The sequence below is a fragment of the Dreissena polymorpha genome, chromosome 10 (genome assembly GCF_020536995.1).
Source record: "Dreissena polymorpha isolate Duluth1 chromosome 10, UMN_Dpol_1.0, whole genome shotgun sequence".
NCBI lineage: Eukaryota > Metazoa > Mollusca > Bivalvia > Myida > Dreissenidae > Dreissena > Dreissena polymorpha.
Window position 1 is genome coordinate 3,855,828 of NC_068364.1, and position 25,350 is coordinate 3,881,177.

The window sequence follows — 25,350 nt, forward strand, 5'->3', positions numbered from 1 at the left end:
AGGGGTCATCTTCCAGTCATGATCAATGTACCTATCAAGTTTCATGATCCTAGGCCTAAGCGTTCTTGAGTTATCATCCGGAAACCATCTGGTGGACGGAGGGACCAACGGACCGACCAACATGTGCAAAACAATATACCCCCTCTTCTTCGAAGGGGGGCATAAATATTCCACCCCTGCAACATGTCAAGAGGCAGAACTATTTTCTATGGCAACTGACCCATGAAGTAGTTATCTGTAGGATACATGGGTTTTGGTGAGGTGAAGGATCGCCCCGGAGAATCCTGGCCATAGTCGTCTGGGCCCGGAGAATACACCTGCAACAGACAAATGATTTTGGTGTAAAATGTGGTTAAAAATGTGACTAAAAACCAACATAATTTTGTACCTGACAAAGCTGATGGTGGCTTTTCAATAAACTCCCAAAATATAAAATAAAAGGATGTTTCTTTCCATATTTTACCTACTTGCAAACAGACAATTGATAATATTTACTTTAAACAAAAAAACAAAACAAAGAACATTTTGCAATAGCAGAATTTTACGAGCTTAAATTTTTTTTTACTTTCTTTTTATAAATAAAATAGATATTTCGTGAGCATGTGAGTCTAATTATAAGCCCTGCAAAACATCCATTAATTCAAAGGCTATGGTCTTAAAATTCATATATGGGGGCCAAAGTCCTTTCCCGAATGGAGATACAAATTATGTCCCTATTTGGCCCTAAAAATCCCCAAGCGGACAAACCTTCACCTTTGGAAGAACAATTTCTATGTTAAGGACTCCCTCAAATTGCATGTCATGTAACCATTATTCAAAGCTTGAAGCCAGATATGGGAATACAAAATTACTTTGTGGGTGGAAAGGCAAAATCTTTTGAGCCAAATTTCACCAATAGGGCCTTATTAAATCCTTAAAAATCTTATAATGAGACCAATATGGCCTTTATAAATTCCCACATTGGGATCAGATTTGAAACATAAAAGCAGCCTTTATAAATTCCCACATTGGGATCAGATTTGAAACATAAAATCTGGCTGATTTTATTTTAAGAGCAATTGCCATGTCAAGGACTAAAAATACCACAGAGAGTGCTGTAAGTATGAAAATAAAATCAAAAACAACAACAACACAAGATTCCCTCCTAGTCACGATAACTTCCACATGTGCAATCAAATCTGACGCAATACAGAACAACTTTCACGTTTGTCTGGTCTAGCTACTGCTTGCAAATCGCATTAAAAGTTAAAACATCTGGCATAAATGGCAGCCATCCGTTTTCTCTGATATGTTACTTCTGGGATGGTGAGCATCATTTTATGGTAATTTTTACTATGCACAAATGAAAATGGCATGGAATAATGGTATACTTGACGGTATTTTATTTGCAAAATGGGAACATTCTGTTAACAGCTAAATTTGGAAACAACACAAAAACCACTAAAATTGGCAAAATTTGCCAGGAACGGTTCAGTGCTCATTTGGGACTAACACTTTTCATCAGAGACCAGTGTTTTTTTTTCATTCAAAATTGGGTCAGGTAATCCGGTAATCAGCCCCATTCCCAATTTTAACAAGTATATATTTTTCCCAAATCGGAGCTTAAAATTCCCAATGGAAATTTCCAATTTTTTTTGAATTTTATTCATTTCCAATCCATATAAGTTTAACCTTAATACATAAAATATTGAAAACACTTTCATTCTCAATTTTGAAGAATTCTTTACAAACAAAAAACAATTATTTTTTTTTCAAAACGCCGCAAATTTTCACAATTCATAAGGGACCCGGCCCCATTCCCAAAATGGTGAAGAAAACACTGGAGATATGACAATGTTCAATAAACATTGATCCTAAATGATGCACTTCTGAAGCCTCGTATGAAATTTGGCCATCATTTTGGGATTTTTTCTGACAGCATTTGGAAATGTTGTATTCCCCCCCCCCCCTCTCACGATTGGGGAATCGCCCTATACTGGTACTTCATTAAGAAGGAAAACACTAAATAAATGATGTAAGAGTTATTATTTGTAAAAAATTGTGGAAATGGAATAATGGATTATATTACTGACCAACAAAATGATTTGATTGTATTTTTCTTTCATCGATTATAAACAACCTAAAAATAAATGTACCTTGTTTTTAAATGATGTAATATTTCAAGGCTTTTTTCCTTATTAGAGAAAAGCCCTGGACAGCCATTTCTACACAGACATTTAACAAATCTAACACATCCACAAAAACAGCCATTTTTTTACTGTTAAAATAATACTTTTTTTTGCTCAAAAGTGTCAAAAACGGCCATGTCACATTTCAAAATTGAGTATCATTTTAGTGAAATTGATTTCATGAGTGTATGTACGGTCGAAATGTAAGCTAAATAAACTCCTTAACATTCACTCTCAAACGTTTTCGTACATCATTTTTTTGCCAGAAAATCCATTCAAGCATCTTATTTTTGTAGTGAAAAACCATATAGCTAAAACACAATTACTTACCTTTTCTAATTAAATTTATAATCCTGCACATAAGCAAAAGTAATAATTCACAAAACAACATAATGTTGTTATTTTGTGTGTTTAAAAAACTACATAAACACAAGCTTTCGCTATTTTGAATGTTCAATAAACAATTGACAGTATTGACAGTATACAATTGAAGTAAAAAAGTAACTTTGATAAAGTCATATATTTTTGCGACCCTATAAAACTGTCAACATTGTTGGCAGCATAAATAAAGGTGTTGAAATTAACTATGGCAAATCGTTAATTTTTTTCCAACAATTAATCATGATTATGCTCAGTTTTCGTACTGAAAAAGCAGTTTATGTGATATAATGGTGACAAATAAGTTTAATTTATTTCACGCTGAATTTTGTCAATATGATAGAAAACAATGCCTAATGAGTCAATCCAAGCATTTTTAAACCTTTCCCACTTAGATACGTTTTTTACGCATTTTTAGTCCCTTAGAAAGTTACAATTAGTTAAATACCTTTCTTACTAAATTCAAATTGTAAAGGCTTCATTTCCAACCCTGATACTGAGGAGCAGCAAACAGAATAAAACCTGAACAGACTGCGAGTTACTCGCAGGCTGTTCTCGTTTTATGGTGTTTGCACACAGCAATTTTCACTTTGCTTCTGGTTAAGGGTTAACTCTTTCAGTGCTGGAACCAAATTTTGAAGGCCTTTGCAAACAGTTTGGATCCAGATGAGACGCCACAGAACGTGGCGTTTTCATCAGAATCCAAACTGTTTGCTATTCTGATAGTATTCTTTGAAAAAAATCGAAGAAAATGCTAATTTTAGAAATTCAGCAGACAACATTTTAGCAGACGACAATTTTCCAGCATGCAAAGGGTTAAAGTAATAAAATACAATGGTGCCAACCATCTTTGCGCTAGCAAAGCTCATGTAAGAGCTTTGTTTTTGGTTTTACTGATGGACTTGATCCAGGAATAATAACTTAATCACTCTGATCATTTTAGACGTGAACAATGTCAATAATTTTATGAAGTTGTGAAGAGGCAAAATTCTAAGAAGTGTTTAGTCAAGAAAATGTCATTGCCCTGATTTTACTGCTACAATCTGTTTTTATATTTTACATAAGCACAATTAGGTATTGACAGTGGTTATAGTGGTTAGACATTTCTGTGATTTGATATAAGAGTTTACCTGTCTGCATGTGCATGCTGTTGATCAGATGATTTTAATGTAAGCTGTCGTTTGTTAAAAGAAAAAGTCCACACCATGAAAATATTATTTTAATTCATTATTATTTTTTATTTTTAGTTTGATGTTAGTATTAAACATGCTTTTACGGTACTACTTCTTAACAAACTGAATTTCACAATTTTCAGAAGTTCGCGATTCGGTTTTTCACAATTTTCAGAAGTTTGCAACTATTGTTTTCACGATTTTGAAAAGTTCGCAACTCATTTTTTCACAAAGTGAGGGGCCAAAAGCTGCTTCACAAAGGCAGGCTAAAAAGCCCTGCATTGCTAAACACTTGCAAATGATGTACATGTATCTTTGAAATGTTATTGAAAAATGTTATGCTTCACTGATGTGAAGTAAATATTGTAAACATCACTGAAAAATGTCAATGTTATGGATTAAAGTTTTAAATCTTGACAAATTATGTAAAGTAATTATTAATTTATTTGTGTATGTGTAAAATTCATGGTTCACATTTAAGAAGAATATATATAGTTATATTTCACTGATAAATGCTGTAATTACTTTTTGCCAATGCAAGCTAAATAGAAAACTGTAATTAACTCTGTATTATTAGAATTTGGAATAAGACATCAAACTTAAGAGTAGACATCATTGGGGTGATTTTCTTGGAACATTTTATTTCATGTTCTGCATGTATTTGTGTAATATTATATTCTGGCAATACTTCTAGTATAAAAAGGCACTTTTCTATGACTTTGTCCAGAAAGAGAATGATTTTTATAGCAATTTGACTGTATTTTAAACTGTGTTCATGCACACATGAACACAGGTTCATGCACACATGAACACAGTTCCATTTAATGAGAATTAAAATCCAATGACCAATGCAGTTTTGTGGTAAAATTTAAATTGTGCAATAATATATGCAAGAGTCTATTTTACTTAAAATTTGTTTAAATGAATAAATGCAAACAGTAAAACTGCACATAATGTCTTGCTGAAAAATACAGTATATTGTCTTATCCTTATTACACATAATAGTGGGTTCTTAAATCTTCCATGGCTTGTTACTTCTTGAATGCAATAAATCAAGCAATTACACTTGTATTGACGTAAATGGTATTATGTTTTTATAACATGTTATTTTTGATTATGAAAGTAAAAATTATTTTATCAAACGCTTGTAAAAGTCTTTTTTTTTTGTTACTGACATTCCCAAATTTTTTAATGGTAATTTTATTTACTAACAATGGCAGCATTGTTATGTACCTATATTTAAGATGAAGTCCTTTGTGTTATTATTTCTGGCAATGAGGTAATTTAAAAGAGTTACTAGGAACTCTTTTCATGAAAAAATTAAAGTGGTTCTTAGCTATATAAATTATAACGATTTTTAAAACTTAAAAATGGATATTTCCATGGAAGATTCAAAATTTCGACTTAAATGTATATATTTAAGTTGTTCAAATACCTACAGAAATTGTTTAAGCAAAACAAATCAATAGTCGTTTTAGCTCATGTAATATAATAAACAAGCTAATAGTCCTGTAGGTGGTAATTCTGAAAATTAAAACCACATGTTTTTTACCACCTTCTTAAGAGCTTTGATCCTTCCGCCATATGAATCCAATTAAATTTAATTGCCCTAAAGTATGAAAAATGCAATGAAGTGGGAGGATGAAAATAACATTTTGTTTTTTCATTTAGGAAGTGCAAAGATAACCTTTTTTTTATAAGGCAAGTGCAAAGATTATTTTTTTAAATCTTCACACTGTTAAGTTCTTAAAAAGTATGTATCTTAAAATTTTCATTCAAATATAATAACCATTTGGAACTAATGGAACACAAATGTAAAAACTTACCCCCGTTATTTTTGTTGGTAAAAACATTCCAAGCGGTCTGTATATAGAATAAGGGGAATAAATCCTCCTATACCAGCTCGACTGACCCTTGTCAGACATTTTAAAACTTTTTTAAAAATTCACACTGTTTGAAACACTTTTTTCCACAAACTCAAACTTTTAAAATTTCATTAATTTAAATATAACATTGCTCGAATTTGCATCTTGAATTACTTCTAAATCTAACTTCACATATTTACACTTCTTCAACAACTAAAAGTTGTAAATTAAATTACAATAAAGTAGTCTTTTACTACAAAGATTATTGTTATATTTTCCAATATGTCTATTTATTCAAAATACAATTAATTTAATTAATACAGAAAAATCTTTCAATTTAAATGTGTTAAACCGTTAACAAACATCAAAATAAACTTTTATTATATTCCAATTAAAGACTTCTTTGTAATGATGGCTGCAACATCTTTTCATTGCAAAAAAACCCACAACTTTAAACATGTACTCTTTCCATCGAAATTATCATTCAATACCAAATTTACACTCTACCAACACCAATAATTTTCCAATTATTACATAAATCTTTCAAAATTATAACAAAAACATTGAATTGCGATGTCAAAAACGATTCCCAAAAATTATTGACAGGCAATACGATTTTTATGATAAAATCAAGACTACCTAACACGATCTGAAGCTTCAATCATCTTCAAACAAATTAAGTTATCGTCATTAAAACGTAATTAAACCATTTTCCGACTGATCACAAAAAATGACACACACAGACACACGCGCGTGCACAATATCCCAGAGTCCCAGGTTTGCACGTAAGTGGTTTCAGCCTGTGGAACTCGTGCAAACTGACAACTTCCGTATGCCGTATGTCAGGAAGTGAGCTAGCAGATCTTGGGGAATATTACAACATCTGGAAACCATTTTTCATCTCCACAGAGTAAAAAAGCGGGTATTACATGCATTTGTTTTGGCAAAACTTTTCCAGATTTTTTGTGTGTGGTTTGAGTGGGATGGTATTAAAATCTGAAATTTGAATATTTATCGAAGATATTTTGTTCCAGTTGTTACAACAACTCATGTTAAATTTAGAATTTTGTTGAAATTGTTGTTATACATTTATAATTGAATAATGTTTGTGATATGGGTATGTTTTGTGTATAATAATGTCTTTTTTGGGGTGGTGGAACTTGCATACAAACATCTTTTCTCCTTTTTCATTTTTTTTTTTTAAGAATATAATTAATTTTACCCTAGAACATGTATATTATTGTCAGTTCATGTGGATTTTCGACACATCATACAAATATGACATAACCTCTCATCCCATCCCCAGCTGCTAAATTGGATGCACCATGGGCAGTCAAAACATACTAGCAAGTTGCACATCTGGTTTGAATACAACCAATGTATTTTACCGCATCTTAATTATGTGCCCACTAAAACTATCCGCATAGGCTGTCAGGCTTACATGTGGAATAATTGCAATAACTTCAAACGATCGAAGCAGCAGAAATTCTATTGGTTCCACATGTCGAATACATAAAGTGCGATTTATTAGTGAATTAATGTTTATATTAGCCGCCTGAAGGCATTTTTCGACATTTCGGCGAATTTTATCCACACTTTGGCAGAATAATAAGATTAATATACTTCATCTGTGGTTGAGAGCAGACAAGTGTATCTGAAACAGAAATTGTACGCTGATACGACTGCTTTACACTAAACTGTCAAAAAAATTTCTTTGCTTCTATTACCACATTTTTATCAAAGAATTTAATTCAAAAGTTGGAGACCTGTCTCCAAATTTTTGGTAGATTTCTGAATGTTATCATTCATTATTACAGTCATAACTCAGCTGAAAATGACAACTGAACATGCATTGTACAATTTAAGACACTGGAAAACCACCATTTTGTGGCATTGACAGTATTTTTTACAAAGTGTGACTACTCTGAAATTGCCACTTTCAGTCTTCTTACAATTTCCTTAACCCTTTGCATGCTGGGAAATTTGTCATCTGCTAAAATGTCGTCTGCTGAATTTATAAAATTCGCATTTTCTTCGATTTTTTTCAAAGAATACTATCAGAATAGCAAACAGTTTGGATCCTGATGAGACGCCACGTTCTGTGGCGTCTCATCTGGATCCAAACTGTTTGCAAAGGTCTTTAAAATTTAGTTCCCGCACTGAAAGGGTTAACTTAAGCTGTAATGATTGAGAACTTGTGGTTTAGTAGAACAATTGTAAGCATCTATTGGCATTTAAGGTGTTTGTAAATTCAAAAGAAAATTCAATCAAAGTCCGCCATCCTGACAGTAATTCAATGTGTATAGATATTTTATATGTGGCAGGCCATGTTCAAATGTCACTTTACAAATCTTGTAATAAAAATATATAGGTATATCACTGTCGTGTTTCAATTTTTTAGGGTATAGTAAATCTCCCCCCCCCCTCTTAAAATGTCAATATCACTCTCTCCAGGCATTCAATTCAGGACTTTTCCTGGCATATTTATGGGTCTGTTAAACGGACCTATACACCCAATTCATTTATTTTTTATATTTTAAAGAAAGAATTGCTAATGATTGTTATATCTTAATTTTATTTCAATTTCATCAAACAAAGTAAATTTCATCAAACAAAGTACAAAGCTATCATTTATAAGATTTTGCTCTCCTAATTTGAGTAAATATAATAAAACGTACGGATGGAAGGATGGACGGACAACGCCAAAACAATATCCCTAAGCCTATGGCGGAGGATAATAAATCATTATTGGTAAAATGAATCCTTGATTGACAAGCATCCTCTTCTAATGCTCAATTGTATCCAACAGGCAAAACACTGTGTGTTACTACCATTAATTGCAAGGGAGTTAACTTGTGTGATAACAGGGTTTGTAAGACTTCACAAGTTTTCTCCCTTAACAATATCTCTTTGTATTGCAACAATACTAAGGTTACTTATCCACAAACAAGAAGTCCTCATAAAAAGGGGCTGACTTAACGAGCGAATATAAGGGCACTTCTTAGTTAACATTTGTTATCTTTATTATGCCATTTTAGTATTTTTGACGTGGAAAATGCATGTGCGCGGTCGAACTTACGTTAGATAAGTCAAAGGCAAGTGGAATTGTATTACCTCTGTGGAGAGCAAAATGAGTAGAACAGTTTTATTCTACAGTTTAATTAACCCATTTATGCCTAGTGGACTCTCCTATCCTTCTAACTTGGATCAATTTACTTCCAAAATTACGGATGTCTAGTATATTTATTTCTATATTTAGAATATTTCTTACAGAAATTCCTTTAAGCAAACAGCGCAGACCCTGATGAGACCCCGCATCATGTGGCGTCTCATCTGGGTCTACGCTGTTTGCCATGGCCTTTTTTTAGACGCTAGGCATAAATGGGTTAAATGTTGTGTTTTGATGTTAATTTGGAGGTATATAATTGTGTAAGCAATAAGAGTGAATTTATTGAAGTGAAATACACCGTGTTCATAAAATTACAAGTACATCAGCAATGTCCTTCAAGCTCAACAGTTAGGCAGCAGAAAGATTACACTTTCAGACAAATCAATTGTACATTTACCCTTTGCATGCTGGGAAATTTGTCGTCTGCTAAAATGTTGTCTGCTGAATTTCTAAAATTAGCATTTTCTTCAATTTTTTTTTCAAAGAATACTATCAGAATAGCAAACAGTTTGGATCCTGATGAGACGCCACGTTTTGTGGCGTCTCATCTGGATCCAAACTGTTTGCAAAGGCCTACAAAATTCGGTTCCAGCACTGAAAGAGTTAAATTTTATAGTTACGATATTTTGAAATAGCACAAAGCACAAGGTACTACACACACAACATCATTTATTAATCTTACATATCTTTCAACTACAAAATAAGTTTTTTGTTGTTTATGTGTATTTTTCACATCTTAGTCAACATTATCACCACGTTTAGTTAACCTATTAACATGTTTCCTGGATAAGCTGGGTTACCAAATTAATATTGCCAACTGACAATCCCATGTAGGGGAAGATGGCCATGGATATACAGTGATTTTTTTTGCTAAAAATTACCGCGGCTTTTTGGCTGCTTCCCAATCGCAAAAATCTATGTTTTTTCAAAAAAAGCTGACCAAAATTTCCCAAAAAAGCCCTATTTCATAAAAAAGAAGAAGCCTCTTATCACTTATGATTTCTTAACTCTAGATCTCAACTTTTTATTTAAACATCTTACAAAATATATAACTTTAATTTAGTCCTTTTTGTTGATAAAAAAAACACCAAATTTGCCACTTTTATCAATTAAAACAATCCCAATTTGACCAGACTCCTTTTTCAAAAATGGCTAGAAAAAACCCTGAACTTATAATCATATTTATAATGCTTAATTTGTCCCAATGTCATGGTTTATCTCACTATTCTTCCCAATTTCATGGTTTATCGCACTAATTTTCCCAATTCAAATGGCACAGGCTGTAACAAATAAAAGCAACAAAAACCACTGATATAATTTCATGACCAATCAACGCACATATTATCCCTTTCCCTCTCAGAAACGAAGTGAAAATGGATATGTGCAAATAGCATTAAACCAGAACAGCTTGCTAGTAACTCACAGGCTGTTCAGGTTTTATGCTGTTTGCTACTCATCAGTATCTAAGGATTGGAAATGAAGCCCTTAAATTTGAATCTAGTAATAAAGGTCTTTAATTAAATTAAAATGTCTAGGGACTACAAATGCGTCAAAATACATATCTAAGGGGTCAAGGTTTATGTGGGATGGCCGGGGATGGAACCTGCCATTTTCATTTAATTGTAGTCCTGAACTTACCAACTGACAATTAGAACCGGGACAACAAAAAAACAAGAGTTCCGCGGTCGGAGATGACCGCATTGAAGCCGGATTTTTGATTTAAATGACAGGAAAGTACCTTTCGTGTTTTTGTCAATGCAATACTTAAATTACTGAAATATTGTTCAAAGGTCAAAATGAAATGTAAGTACTTTTCAAGGCATGAGCAAACCTTGACCTTAGAATGAATGACCTTGAAATGACCAGTGGTCATCTAAGTGTGCTTGCAAACCTTCATGTCAAGTTTGAAGACTCTATGTCCAAGCATACCAAAGTTATAACAATTTTAACATTTTAACATTTAAGGTCACAGTGACCTTGACCTTCAAATGAATGACATTGAAATGACCAGTGGTCATCTTCTAGTACTGGCCAATCTTTATTTCAAGTTTGAAGACTCTAGGTACAAGCATACCAAAGTTATAACATGAAATAAGAACTTTAACATTTTTACATTCAAGGTCACAGTGACCTTGACCTTCAAATGAATGACCTTGAAATGTCCAGTGGTTACTTACTAGTTCTGGCCAACCTTCATGTCAAGTTTCAAGACTCTAGGTCCAAGCATACCAAAGTTATAACAACTTTAACATTTTTACATTCAAGGTCACAGTGACCTTGACCTTCAAATGAATGACCTTGAAATGTCCAGTGGTTACTTACTAGTTCTGGCCAACCTTCATGTCAAGTTTCAAGACTCTAGGTCCAAGCATACCAAAGTTATAACAACTTTAACATTTTTATATTGAAGGTCACAGTGACCTTCACCTTCAAATGAATGACCTTGAAATGACCAGTGGTCATCTGTTAATCCTGGCCAACCTTCATGTCAAGTTTGAAGACTCTAGGTCCAAGCATACCAAAGTTATACCATGAAATAAGAACTTTAACATTTTTACATTCAAGGTCACAGTGACCTTGACCTTCAAATGAATGACCTTGAAATGACCAGTGGTTACTAACTAGTTATGGCCAACCTTCATGTCAAGTTTCAAGACTCTAGGTCCAAGCATACCAAAGTTATAACAACTTTAACATTTTTTATATTGAAGGTCACAGTGACCTTGACCTTCAAATGAATGACCTTGAAATGACCAGTGGTCATCTGTTAATCCTGGCCAACCTTCATGTCAAGTTTGAAGACTCTAGGTCCAAGCATACCAAAGTTATACCATGAAATAAGAACTTTAACATTTTCGAGCACGCCGCCACCCCGCCCCGCCCGCCCGCCCCCCCCCGCCCGCCCGACAACATCAATCTATAAGCCGAGATTTTTTCGAAAAAATCCGGCTAATAATCAAAGTTTTGTTTCCAAGTACAAGACTGAATTAGTATACCATACTGAAGTACAAAATGCTATCCCATAATTATGTTACCACTGATAAAATACAAGAGCACCGCATAACGGGTGCCACGCTCGGCTGCGGGTGCAGTTGTGAATAAATGAAAGCTTGTCAGATTTTTTTTTTTTTTAAGAGTACACAGTGACCTTGACTTTTGACCTAGTGACCCCAAAAAGGGGTGTGGCATGTAGAACTAATCAAGGTGCAGCTACATGTACATACCAAGTTTCAAAGTCTTAGGTTGAAGCACTTTGATTTTAGAGCCAATGTTCAAAACCTTTACAAAATGTAAAGGTTTTAACATGAAGCGGACGACTTGACGACGGACACGACGAGCTGGCTATAACAATACCTTTGAAAACAGCCCAGCTAATAAAAACCCGTGGTATGATATATCTTAACAGTACTTCAACCTTTTTGAAGACAGACAAAGTATGCAATATAATGATGATAACACTGAGTAACCACTAGAAAATTATGAAAACTTTAACATTTTAAATTCTTACTTAAATCAAATTACAAAAAAAACAAAATTGTTAACTAATATGAAAGAGACAGTCCAATTGAAGAAAACTAAACATAGGCACAACAATCACTTACCATATACTGGTAGTAATCCATGACTGTTCACAATGATTAATTACCCATCTTGAAAAAAGGTTACGCTAATTACTAATTATATCATATTCTTAATCCTATTTAACCATAAGACAATTATAGGCACATTCCTTAAAAGATGCACAATCTGATATCATCTATCGAACTCCCTCCTTACACTTAAAGCATCCATTCAAATACAAAATGGCCCCCCAAAAACACTGTTAGAGGTACCTTAAAACCATCAACATTCCATACTTTTGAGATGGCCCCTAATTAAACAGAAGTGCCTTTCAGTAATTTTGAGACAACCCCCATAATTAATTGAAGGCATCTGGGTTTCATCACAAGAGAATTTCAACTTTTGAATGAAAAACTAATGTATCTCCAAAGGATAGTCTGTTCAGGTACAACACTTTGACAGTCATTTTTCTTTTTTTTTTGTCCTGTTCTAAACAAGATCAGAAGAAATAAAGTAAATAGTTGGGATTTCCCATAAGGGCAATATGATGAACAGGTTTTGAGAATTCACTGTCATCAAAAATACTATTAGAAAATGAATCCAAGAACTGTAAAGTAAATTATGAAGTTAAAAGGAGTTATGCATTCAAAGCAAAATAGGAAGAATAGATGGATGTAATGATGATTAATTAAGAAAATAAGTGAAAGAATAAGAGATTGATTTAAAGAATGAGCAGTAAATCATTAAGCACTTAATTGTTCAGAATAGGAGAGTGAGTGCATGAATAAGTACTTGTGTGAGTAGATAGTGAGTAGGTGAACATGTGAATGAATGAATATGTGATTTTGTAATAATAAGTAATCAGATGAGTGAATAAGTAATCCAGTGAGTGAAAAAGTATTCCTGCGATTGATTACCGTAGGTTTCCACGTATAGCGCGCACCCGTGTATAGCGCGCAGGCTGTTTTTTAAATGCAAAAATGGAGAAAAAAATATTTCAAGACAATAAAACCACCAAATCGGACCGAAAATGGCCGCCATTTTACTATTACACAGTCCAATAATCCGGGGCATTGGAAAGCTTAATTAAGCATTCAAAATAGGAAGCGTCATTATGATTAGGAGCAGGGGTTGCATAGCACTATACTTTTCTGACAATTTTATTATTTTGTAGCAAAAGATTAACAGTCCACGTGCATTTCGTGAAAAACGTGAGAAAATAAGAATTAGTGTACATTAGTGTGATTTTTCCTCGAGGAAAGCGTGGGCATTACCGGTAAATTTGAATTACGCATAGAAGACAGGGATACAATTGTTGAGGTATGCGGGCGAAGGAATATATTTTTTGACAATTGTTAAGACTATTCTCTCGATAATATGGGTGGCCCTGAGAAGGGCCGTTGTTGTCTTTGTCGTTCTTCCGCGGTCGTCTAGAGCGGTCTTCCGTCGATGTCAGATGCGTCGAAACCTTCAAATTCTTCTTCGTCACTGTCGCTCTCAAATAACTTCTCTATCTGTTCGTCTGTCATTCCGGTCGGTGTTTCCTCGTAGTAGTCTTGTAGTTCGTGGTGGTCTTCTTCATCTGTAGTTGTAGAGCAGTCGTCGTCGGATGTCTTCTTCGTCATGTCGTCCCAAACAGAGTCGTCTTCAGTCCCATCTAGGTTGTTGGAAATGCAGCACTTTTTGAAGGCTTTCACAATGATGTTGGGATCCAATTGTTGCCATGCTTCTACTATCCATTTGCATATCTCCTCCAACTCCGGCTTCCGCATGCGCCCGGTGGTTGTGAAGGAGTGGTCGCCCTCGCTGTACCACTGGTTCCAGCGTCGCTGCAACAGGACCTTCATTGGCTTATTGATGGATACATCAAGTGGTTGCAGGACGCTGGTCAAGCCACCCGGAATGATGGCAAGAGTGGTTTTGTAGTCCTCTTTGAGTAGGCGCAGCAGAGCCGGGGAACGATGGCACCGGAAGGCGTCGAGGACAAGGAGGCTTCGTTTGGAAAAACCGCCTGGTCGTCTTCCCCAGACCGTTTTTACCCAGTCTTTAACCAGATCGTCGTCCATCCACCCCTTGTCCTGTGTTCTCATGATGATCCCGGTGGGCCACGTGACACCCTTTGGAAGTGTCTTCCGCTTGAAGACAACATACGGGGGGAGCTTTCCACCGTCTGCTGTGCATGCAAGCATGACGGTGAAGCGATTCTTTTCATTTCCCGTAGTGTTGATGGTCACCGTCTTTGACCCCTTTGCTGCAATGGTCGTATGAGCAGGAAGATCAAACGTCAGCGGGGTCTGATCAGCGTTGCCAATCTGTGCCATGTCGAATTCAAAAGTCGTCTTCTTCTTTATAATATAGCGCTGAAACTCGATCAACTTGTCCTCAAAGTCGCTCGGTAGCTTCTGCGCTATATGCGTTCGTCTTCTTATAGAGAGGTGGTGGCGTCTCAAAAAGCCGTGGGCCCATCGAACTGACACTTTGAAGTCTTTTGTCGACTCGCTCAGACTAGCGAGCCGACGAGCCTCCATACGTAGCTCAACAGTGGAAACAGCGATTCCACTGTCGCGCCTCTTCTCTACCCAAGCGAGCAGCTGTTTTTCGACATCTGGGTAGTGAGCAGACGACCCTCGCTGAGCCTGCTTTGAACGCGGAAGTTTCAGCAGACTGGACTTGTTCTTACGCCACTCCCGCACCGATGACTCGCCGACATTGAACTCACGCCCAGCAGCTCGATTACCGTGAGTCTCGGCGTACTTGACAACATCAAGCTTTTCTTTGGCGGTATACGACTGACGTACACGACCCATTATGACAATCAAGATAAATCTTGTGTTTATGGACAATTTCAAGACAATTTCAAGATAAAACTTTTGATGGTAGACAATTTCAATTGGATGATGTTCTGTATGACGATGTCAATATCTCTCTGTGTTGTAGTTCAGGCGATTGCTAACGATAGTTTGAAACACCACAGTTGAACGTTAAATATTTATACACACAAAATGCAATTGCATATTGTCACAAGTCGTGGCACATATTACTCAATATCATCTGCCAATTACGAAGTGCAAAATGATCCCCTTTCACACCTACCGTTACCCGTAAAAAGACCTCGTTCGCACCTACCTTTGCCTGCTCTCGACAACAATCCCCATCGGAATTCATCGAAAAGGAAGTGTTAAAACACAAACAAAGAAATGTCCGCAAGTTTATTCAAACAAATTTATTTTGACAAAACTTCTTCTACAGCGTTCATACCTACCAGTAGCGACTTCTGGTTGTTTCGACAATGGCCCCTCAGTCAGTAAGATTATAGGGTGGTGGTTTTCTGGAAAAAAAACATGGCGGCCATTTTGATTATTTAAGATTACACAACATATTTTTACCAATTTAGCAGCCAGGATAGCGTTGTATCAATGTATAACGCGCATCTGCTTTTTAATTTGATTTTTGGAGGTAAAAAACTGCGCGCTATACGTGGAAACCTACGGTAAGTAATTGAGTAAATATAAAAGATATAGAGCAAGTAAATAAGTAATTAAGTGAGAAAATTGGTATGTGAGTAAGTGAAGCATTGATGGAGTAAGTATATAAGTGATTGAGAAAGAGTGTGACACATGAATGAAAGTGCCAGCATCCATGAGTGAACCACAGAGTGAATATGTGATAACGTATGATTGAATATCCATGTCAGTGAGAGAATAAAATTGGGAATCAATGTATCTTAAGTTGTAAGTAAATGAGTTACCGATGAAAAGATTATGAATGAACTGATTCATTTGATCATTAAACAAGAGATTGCGCCGCTTTAATTTTTTAAATATTTTTTTTACCTTTGACCATGAAGGATGACCTTGACCTTAAACTTCCACAACTAAAAATTTGCAGCTTTATGAGAACGCCGCTTTGATTTTTTTAAAATATTTTTTTTTACCTTTTACCTTGAAGGATGACCTTGACCTTGAAGTATGACCTTGACCGTGAACTTCCACCACTCAAAATGTGCAGCTTCATGATAATGCCGCTTTGAAAAATAATATAAAAAAAATTACCTTTGACCTTGAAGGATGACCTTGAAGGATGACCTTGAAGGATGACCTTGAACTTCCACCTCTCAAAATGTGCAGCTTCATGAGATACACATGCATGCCAAATATCAAGTTGCTATCTTCAATATTGAAAAAGTTATGGCCAATATTAAAGTTTTCAGACGGACAGATGCCATATATTTGACATTTGACCTTGAAGGATGACCTTGACCTTTCACCACTCAAAATGTTCAGCTCCATAAGATACACATGCATATTAAATATGAAGTTGCTATCTTCAATAGTGAAAAAGTTATGGCCAATGTTAAAGTTTTCGGACGGACAGACGCCATATATTTCACATTTGACCTTGAAGGATGACCTTGACCTTTACCTTTCACCACTCAAAATGTGCAGCTCTGTGAGTTGCACATGCATGCCAAATATCAAGTTTCTATTTTCAATAATGCAAAAGTTATGGCAAACGTTAAAGTTTTTTTCTCGGACAGACGGACAGACTGACATACACACATACTGACTGACGGACAGTTCAACTGCTATATGCCACCCTACCGGAGGCATAAAAAAATCATTTGATTACTGAAGGACAAAGTCTTGTAAGCAAATATAAAGCCCCCAAAATCTTGTAAAGGATTAAACAACACTTATCCACAATGTCGAATTTAGCAGGTTGTCCATAATACCACTTCAAATCAACATAAGTTATTCTGCTATAAAATTACATAACATTAAACACTTATTCATAATCAAATATTTACTGTTATAACATTAATCATTCTCCTTTAACTTCAGCACTTTAGATAAGGCTACATTATCTAACACAACAACATAGCCCTTAAAACAACATTGCACAATATGTGTGATCCCAAACCAAACATCCAACTTCTTTTTATCACCTTTTGCGATCCTTTTTATATCAAACAATTCCAAATGCTTTATTTAAACGAAAGAAACACTGTTAATCCCACTTATTCTTAATGGATAATCTACCCAAAAGAGTAATTCACCTCAATGGGTAATTCCCCTTAAATGACACTGCATGTTCTTCACTTATGAGAAAGTCCCTTAAAGCTAGATTAAAATCAGTCTTCAAGATTTAATACCCTGCAAACTATTCACACTTCATCACTTCAAAGTAAGTACTCCATCACTTCAGAGTTAAGTCTTTCATCACTTCAGAGTTAAGTCCCTTTAAACATTAGCACACAGTATACATTACAATCATATTAAAATCACTAAGTCCCCTTGAAACAATCCTACAGAGTTATTACCCATTAAAACACAATGCCTTTTTTCACAGAGATAAAAAAAGAAAAACAAACAAAACTTTCCCACTGAAGACTTAAAAGTCTACAGAAAATGTTTTTATCCTCCCTTTAAATGACAAAAGTGATGTAATTAGCATTAAATATATTTTCCAATTTAATTAACTTAATGTATCATATGAGGTCATAAGATAAATGGCAGTGTCGGGGGGAGGGGGGGGGGGAACAGGTATTTTAATTTTGGAGACAGCCATTAAGCAAATCAGGCGTAATCTGCACAAAACAATTAAATAATTAATCCCTAAATACATCATTCAATTTTTACATAAACACCTTCCTTGGTGGCAAATGCAGTAGGTTAACAAAAAGTATTATGATCCTTTTTAATGAAAATTAAGGAAAACAACATCCAATGTGGGACACTTAAGAACAAGAAGGGTCGTCAAGCGTTGTCATAGATTAGCCTGTGCATTTCACACAGGCTAAACAAGGACTTCACTTTCCACCTAGACTGGATTTTCATGTGCAGTCTGCACAGGCTTATCTGTGACGACCCTTTAAACATGCATTAAGCCCTCTTTTACCAAAGCAAGGCTCAAATATGATGAAAAACAACATAACTAGTATTCGATTATAAACCCACTACTCCGGACTCCAATTGATACGGACTCCAATTGATACGGGAGTAACCAACGCCATTTTAACAGTCAGACTGACATTTTCCCCATGATGGACCCCTCATGTATTTTGATGAGAACCAGATGCTGCCATGTGCCAAGGCCAATAAATAAGACAATCGGTTCCTGTACATTTACAGGTAGAAGAACTTCACTGACATTTTAATTGAAGAAGAATCTTGCAAGCACATCACATATTTCTCTTTTCTTTTACTTGAGGCCATGAATTTATTTATTGCAAAATCATGTATCACAATGTAATGCTTGGATCATATTTATTTAGTTATGCCCGAACATTGGTGCTGCATTATGAATTTTTGTTCATCAATCTATATTTAAACAGTTGTAAAACCAAAGTTATCATAAGTACTATTGTAGCTATTGTTTCACTACTTCAAATAGTTTTCTAAATGGTCACAATTTTTCCAAAATTTATTAAACTCGAATATTTATAAAGCAATGGCCTATTCACTAACACCCTGGTACATTCTCAACAACAGGCTTCATTGGTGTATTAATTACAGAATTCTTTGGCAACCATGCTACACAATGGATGAAAAAAAGACATTAAAATAAAGTTCACCAATACATCAATCTTTTGTAATTTCCAAAACAAAAATATACATAAATAATATGGTGTTTGTGGTGATAAAAATCTAACTTTAATTAGCAGGACCTGATGTTGACCTTGAAAATGTTTGGTTGGTTGTGATAATGAGTAGTTGAACATTTTTCAAATAAATGACATTAACTATCAATCAATTTCACAAAGTTGTTTATGTTTCCATGCTTTTCATTGGTTAATAATTAAGATTCCGACAAAGTATGAAGCAATAACAGGCTATTTTCAAAATTTAAAATAACATTATATTAATCGTTTGACAAAAGAATGCCATATTGTACAGAATCATCAAACATTAAAAAAAAACATTTTCAAAAGTTTGCCATCTTCCAGAATGTAACACTATTATTTATAATAAATTCCACTTAATCTTCCCGTGCTTAAAAAAAAAAACATTTTCAAAAGGGAGACAACTCTGTCAATTCAACGAAAATTTTCAAAAGCTATTTTCCAGTTACTTCCCTTGACATGCTAAAAAAGTTAATCTACTGCAATTGGACCATCACACGTGCACACTTTTTGTGAATGAACTTGATATAGGAGATGTTAATATTGAACAGATGGTTAGACTGTGGAAAATGTTTCCCTCAAAAACAGAATCCCATATGGTCTTGGTTAAGCACAATATGTGCACATGGGAAGTTGAAATAGAACTTTTCATGAATGGATTACATGAACAGATGTGTTCAAAAATGTATTATGTTATGAATTCCTTGACAATTCTTTTGTTTTTGGGTGAAATTTTTCAAAAGAACTAAAATAGCAATTGTCTGGCTAAACTATTCTGAAATAATAAGGTTTAATTGTTATCATTTTCAACATCTTTTGAGTTCACCATCATCATTAATAATCATAATCATCACAAGCACAACCACAATTATTATTAGCACAATAATGATCATTATCACTACCGCCACCCATAATTATCACCTTGTTGAAAAATGGTGATAAAAAAAGCCATAAAGCTATTTGTGGTGATAATGAAGAAAGAAGCTGAGTACTTGATCATCATCACAAACAACATCGATAGAAAACTCTGCATCACAACCAATACAATACCAATGAGAAGGATTCTGATGATGAAGATACAATGACAAAACTGTTTCCCCATGACAAAATTTTTATTCCAGTGCTATCTTACCGAACCCTTTGGCCGCTTGTTTCCTACCCCCTGACCTGTTCCTCTTCGACCTGCAACAACAACAACATTATAACTTCATAAGAATGTTGAGCATGTGGTGTATATATGTGTCTTGTTCTGAGAAAACTGGGCTTAACTCATGTGCGTAAAGTGTCGTCCCAGATTAGCCTGTGCAGTTTGCACAGGCTATTCAGAGACAACACTTTCCGCTTCAACTTGATTTTCGGTAGAAGGGACTTCCTTTAAACTAAAAAGACCATAAAAGCGGAAAGTGTCGTCCCTGATTAGCCTGTGCGAACTGCACAGGCTAATCTGGGACGGCACTTTACGCATAAGCATTAAGCCCAGTTTTCTCAGAACAAGACACATATATATATATATATATATATATTTATATGCATTAAGCCCTGTTTTCCCTGAGGAAGGCTCACATATTACTTTTTGGACTACATTTAAGTCCCTTTGCACAACAAATCATCAATGCATGTTGACAGGGCATCAGTTAAAATTGTGGAAAAAACTTATTTCATGTATTTTCTATTCAAAACCTCTCTGCATTAAGCGTATTTTCATGTATTTTCTATACAAACCCTCTCTGCATTAAGCCTGTTTTCATGTATTTTCTATACAAAACCTCTCTGCATTAAGCCTGTTTTCCCATATTTTCTATACAAAACCTCTCTGCATTAAGCCTGTTTTCCCATATTTTCTATACAAAACCTCTCTGCATTAAGCCTGTTTTCCCCAGAGACGGGCTCACATATTAGTTTGTACATTTTTGACTTACTTTAAGTCCCTGTGCACCACAAATAATTCAATGCATGTTCAAAGGGCATCAGTTAAAATTGATGTAAATAACGTTTATTTCACTGAGAACTATTTCTTTTGTAGGAATTACAATAAATTATGATGATTTACATGTTACAATTGGCTTGGTATGCATATCACATACTTACTCAATTAAGTCCAGATGCATGAGAGCTATCGTGACTAGAAACTATATGATAATATATTATCAAATTGTTATTGTTTGACTGACTCATGTCTGTTTCGTTGCATTTGGTTGGTAAGGTGTCCATTTGTTGTTTTTTGCTTTTGTTTCAAATACCTGGGAAGTGGGGATTTAGCAAACACATGGATGAGATGTCAAATATTTTGATCAAATTCTCTGATACTTCATTCATCTTTTATGTTGATAACATCATTTTCACCAAAAAAAACGCCCCGCAAATGGTAAGTCAAAGAATTTAGCCATTTGCTGAGTGCATTCAAAGCTATCTTTAATATGCATAGGATACAATTAGTTGTAATGGACCAATTTCTTACCCCGGATAGATTCGTCCATCGGTGATGGTTTATAATTCTGGTAGTATGGGGACATCTGTTTCCGAGGCGACAGTTGCCCTGGCGACATTGGCATCGAGGAATTACCCATCATGCCCTGGACAAAGCATACATAAAACTTAATTTAATGCCCAAGAAAAAGCAAACATACACTTCTACTGTTAATCTTACTCTCCTGGAAATGGCATTAATAAATTATATAATATTCTGGATAAAGTATAACTAAAATGTAACTTGGGCTGGTAAAATGTCTTCTTAAACAAGGGCTGTTTGTAAAACATGCATGCCCCCCATATGGGCTGTCCGTTGTAGTGGCAGCCATTGTGTGAATACGATTTTTGTCACTGTGACCTTGACCTTTGACCTAGTGACCTGAAAATCAATAGGGGTCATCTGCAAGTCACGATCAATGTACCTATGAAGTGTCATGATCCTAGGCAAAAGCATTCTTGAGTTATCATCCGAAAATCATTTTACTATTTCGGGTCACCGTGACCTTGACCTTTGACCTTGTGACCTCAAAATCAATAGGGGTCATCTGCAAGTCATGATCAATCTACCTATGAAGTTTCATGATCCTAGGCGTATGTGTTCTCGAGTTATCATCCGAAAACCATTTTACTATTTTTGGTCACCGTGACCTTGACCTTTGACCTAGTGACCTCAAAATCAATAGGGGTCATCTGCGAGTTATGATCAATATACCCATGAAGTTTCATGATCCTAGGCGTATGCATTCTTGAGTTATCATCCGGAAACCATTTTACTATTTCGGGTAACCGTGACCTTGACCTTTGACCTAGTGACCTCAAAATCAATAGGAGTCATCTGCAAGTCATGATCAATCTACCCATGAAGTTTCATGATCCTAGGCGTATGCGTTCTTGAGTTATCATTCAAAAACCATTTTACTATTTCAGGTCACCGTGACCTTGACCTTTGACCTAGTGACCTCAAAATCAATAGGGGTCATCTGCGAGTCATGATCAATGTACCTATGAAGTTTCATGATCCTAGGCCCAAGCGTTCTTGAGTTATCGTCTGACAACCACCTGGTGGACGGACCGACAGACCGACCGACATGAGCAAAGCAATATACCCCCTCTTCTTCTAAGGGGGGCATAATTAGTAAAAGTTAAATAGCAATCAAGACAGCCTTTGTTGACAAATAATAACACGGGTTTAATATTTCAGAAAATGGGTTTGTTTTAATGGCTGCTTATCATTGAAGGAATTTACTGAAGAAAAAATCTAGAAAACAAAATCAAATTTTAACGTTAATCTGATATGATTCAAGGTTGAAATCAATTGTGTATGATAGAAAAACAAGTCCTCACAACATAAATGCACTGGTCAAGAAAAAAATAAAATCTTTAAATGTTTCTATATTTAACAAATGCCCATAAAGTAAACTAACATAGCAATATCAAAACTATGAAAAAATCATTTTAATAAACAGCCAATTAAACAAATCTTTTTAATGTTCAATGAATCAGTTTAAGTGTCACATAAGCAATCATCATTTACATTATATATTACCTCAAATAACAAGATTTCACAGTAATTTAAGACCTGATGTTTTTATTTTCTTCTTTGGGAAAATAAACATTTAAGCTTATCATGGCCACAAAAAGTAAGAAAATTCTATAGTTTGCTACCATGTAATGACCCCATCTCCACACCTGAGACCCTGGTAACTTGAGACAGTCCCTAGAAATAAATCTCTGTGAATGATGGCTTTAAAGGAAGAGAACAAATGTAGACTGAGATATGTGTTATAACAGAATCGCAATGGAGAATGGCACCTGAGCCCACAGTAATGAGAGAATTGAGAAATATAAAGATTCAGTCTTAAAATGTAGACAGATATGTAGGCTGTAACCAAAATGAAAGAAGTAAATACAAGAGCACCCCATAACGGGTGCCATGCTCGGCTACGGGTGCAGTTTTGAATAAATTAAAGCTTTTCAGATTTTCTTTTTGTAAAGGTCACAGTGACCTTGACCTTTGACCTAGTGACCCCAAAATGGGTGTGGCGTGTAGAACTCATCAACGTGCATCTACATATGAAGTTTCAAAGTTGTAGCTGGAAGCAATTTGATTTTAGAGCCAATGTTCAAAACCTTAACAAAATGTTAAGGTTTTAGCATGACGCGGACGGCGGACGTCAGACGACACGACGAGCTTGTTTTCACAATACCTCGGGTTTCCTCCGAAAACGCCGAGCTAATAAAAATTAGGTCCATGGTACTGTATCTGAGGTCTCCATAATACAAGATAGCATAAAGTGAAGGAGCGCTAAAGTAGACTTAGACGTAAGCCGACACCGTTGCTTCTGTCCAAAAAAAACCCGTGTCATGCAAAAATGGTTCTTATTTTCACTATAAAGGCACCCGAGATATCAAGGTCTCATTAGCAGACAGTAGTGTACAGGTTGGTCTGGAGCTATGCTGGTCCCATATGGCATTATAAAAACCCATTTTCCCATGACACAAGCATATATTAACTTTATCTAATTTTATGTTTCATAACAGTAATATACGTTGGATGGAATTTGTAACAGTGTAAAGTGAACAGGTCGCCTAGTGGGAGGTCAAGGTTTGGATTCCCACTGTGCGTTTTTAGATCTCTCCCATGGACACTACCAAGTACTGATTCTAGTCCCAGACTCAAAAGAGCTGAAATAAGGCTATAGATTTCTATGCAATCAAGCTAAAATAAATAGGTTTATAACTTAAGTGAACATGATTTATCCACCTTTATTTTCCCTGTATACTTTTAGCTGTTTATTTTCAGCGACTAAATTTAGTCTTAAATGTAAGTTGTAACAGAATCCAAAGTTTCCAACATGATACACATATCATTCTTTTAGTTTAGTGAATGGATACTGCTACCATTATGCAATTGGCTGATCGTTAGTTTAAAACTAATAAAGGCAGCTGAAGAAGGATCTTTTTCAAAAATGAAAACAAGCGATGTGTTTGTGAAACACAATGTCCCCATATATATGAACTTTGACCTTGAAGGATGACCTTGACCTTTCACCACTCAAAATGTGCAGCTCCATGAGATCCACATGCATGCTAAATATCAAGTTGCTAGCTTCAATATTGCAAAAGTGTACACTAAATGAGCAATTTTGACCCATATATTTTACCTTTGACCTTGAAGGATGACCTTGGCCTTTCACCACTCAAAATGTGCAGCTCCATGAGATACACATGCATGCCAAATATGAAGTTGCTATCTTCAATATTGCAAAAGATATGGCAAATGTTAAAGTTGGGGCAAACAAACCAACAAACAAACCAACAGACAGGGCAAAAACAATATGTCCCCAACTATAGTGGTGGGGGACATAAAAATTGTGACACTTAAAGTGATTATTTACATTTTTCATGACCTCCAAGCACTACAACTTTAAACAAGCCCCTTGAATTGTATGACCTGGCCACATATTTAAGAAAGACGCAAGTATATCAAATGATAAAAATCCACACATGGAAATAACCATGCCTTTAATAAAGACGCAGGTATACCAAAAGATTGAAAAATCCATGCATTGAAATATCCACACCTCTTTTCAATAATCATTTTTAAGGTCTAAAGTTATTTTATTCTGAACATGGACACAATTTATGGACCATAACACAGTGATATATGGACAAACTTCCTCCAATATATCCACAAAATGTTCAGGAATTGTTCTTTGCATGATATTTGTTGAAAAGTAAATCAATGGCTCTTTCTTCTTGAACATGACTTAAAATAGAATTGTCTTTTTCCGTGATATTAAACTGTAAATCACCTAGTGTTTCTTCCATAAAACATAAATTTGATAATAATTTTCTTTAGTATAAATATAAAATAAAGAGTAATTTAGCAACACAGACTTCAGTATATTTTCATATAATCAGAGATGCAATTAAATAGGATGGA

At 35.1% G+C, this 25,350-nt stretch overlaps 1 protein-coding gene across 4 annotated transcripts in view; it reads right to left on the reverse strand.

Moving 5' to 3' along the window:
* LOC127847088 (transcription factor 4-like) overlaps nucleotides 1–25,350 on the reverse strand; it is a 104,839-nt gene that overhangs the window by 27,072 nt on the left and 52,417 nt on the right. For all 4 annotated transcript variants that reach the window (XM_052378688.1, XM_052378687.1, XM_052378686.1 and 1 more), the window contains 3 exons: nucleotides 21,394–21,508; nucleotides 20,068–20,117; nucleotides 221–317 (listed from right to left, as the gene is read on the reverse strand). In XM_052378688.1, the coding sequence (XP_052234648.1) occupies nucleotides 221–317; nucleotides 20,068–20,117; nucleotides 21,394–21,508 (262 nt within the window). The remainder of the gene's footprint in view (nucleotides 1–220; nucleotides 318–20,067; nucleotides 20,118–21,393; nucleotides 21,509–25,350) is intronic.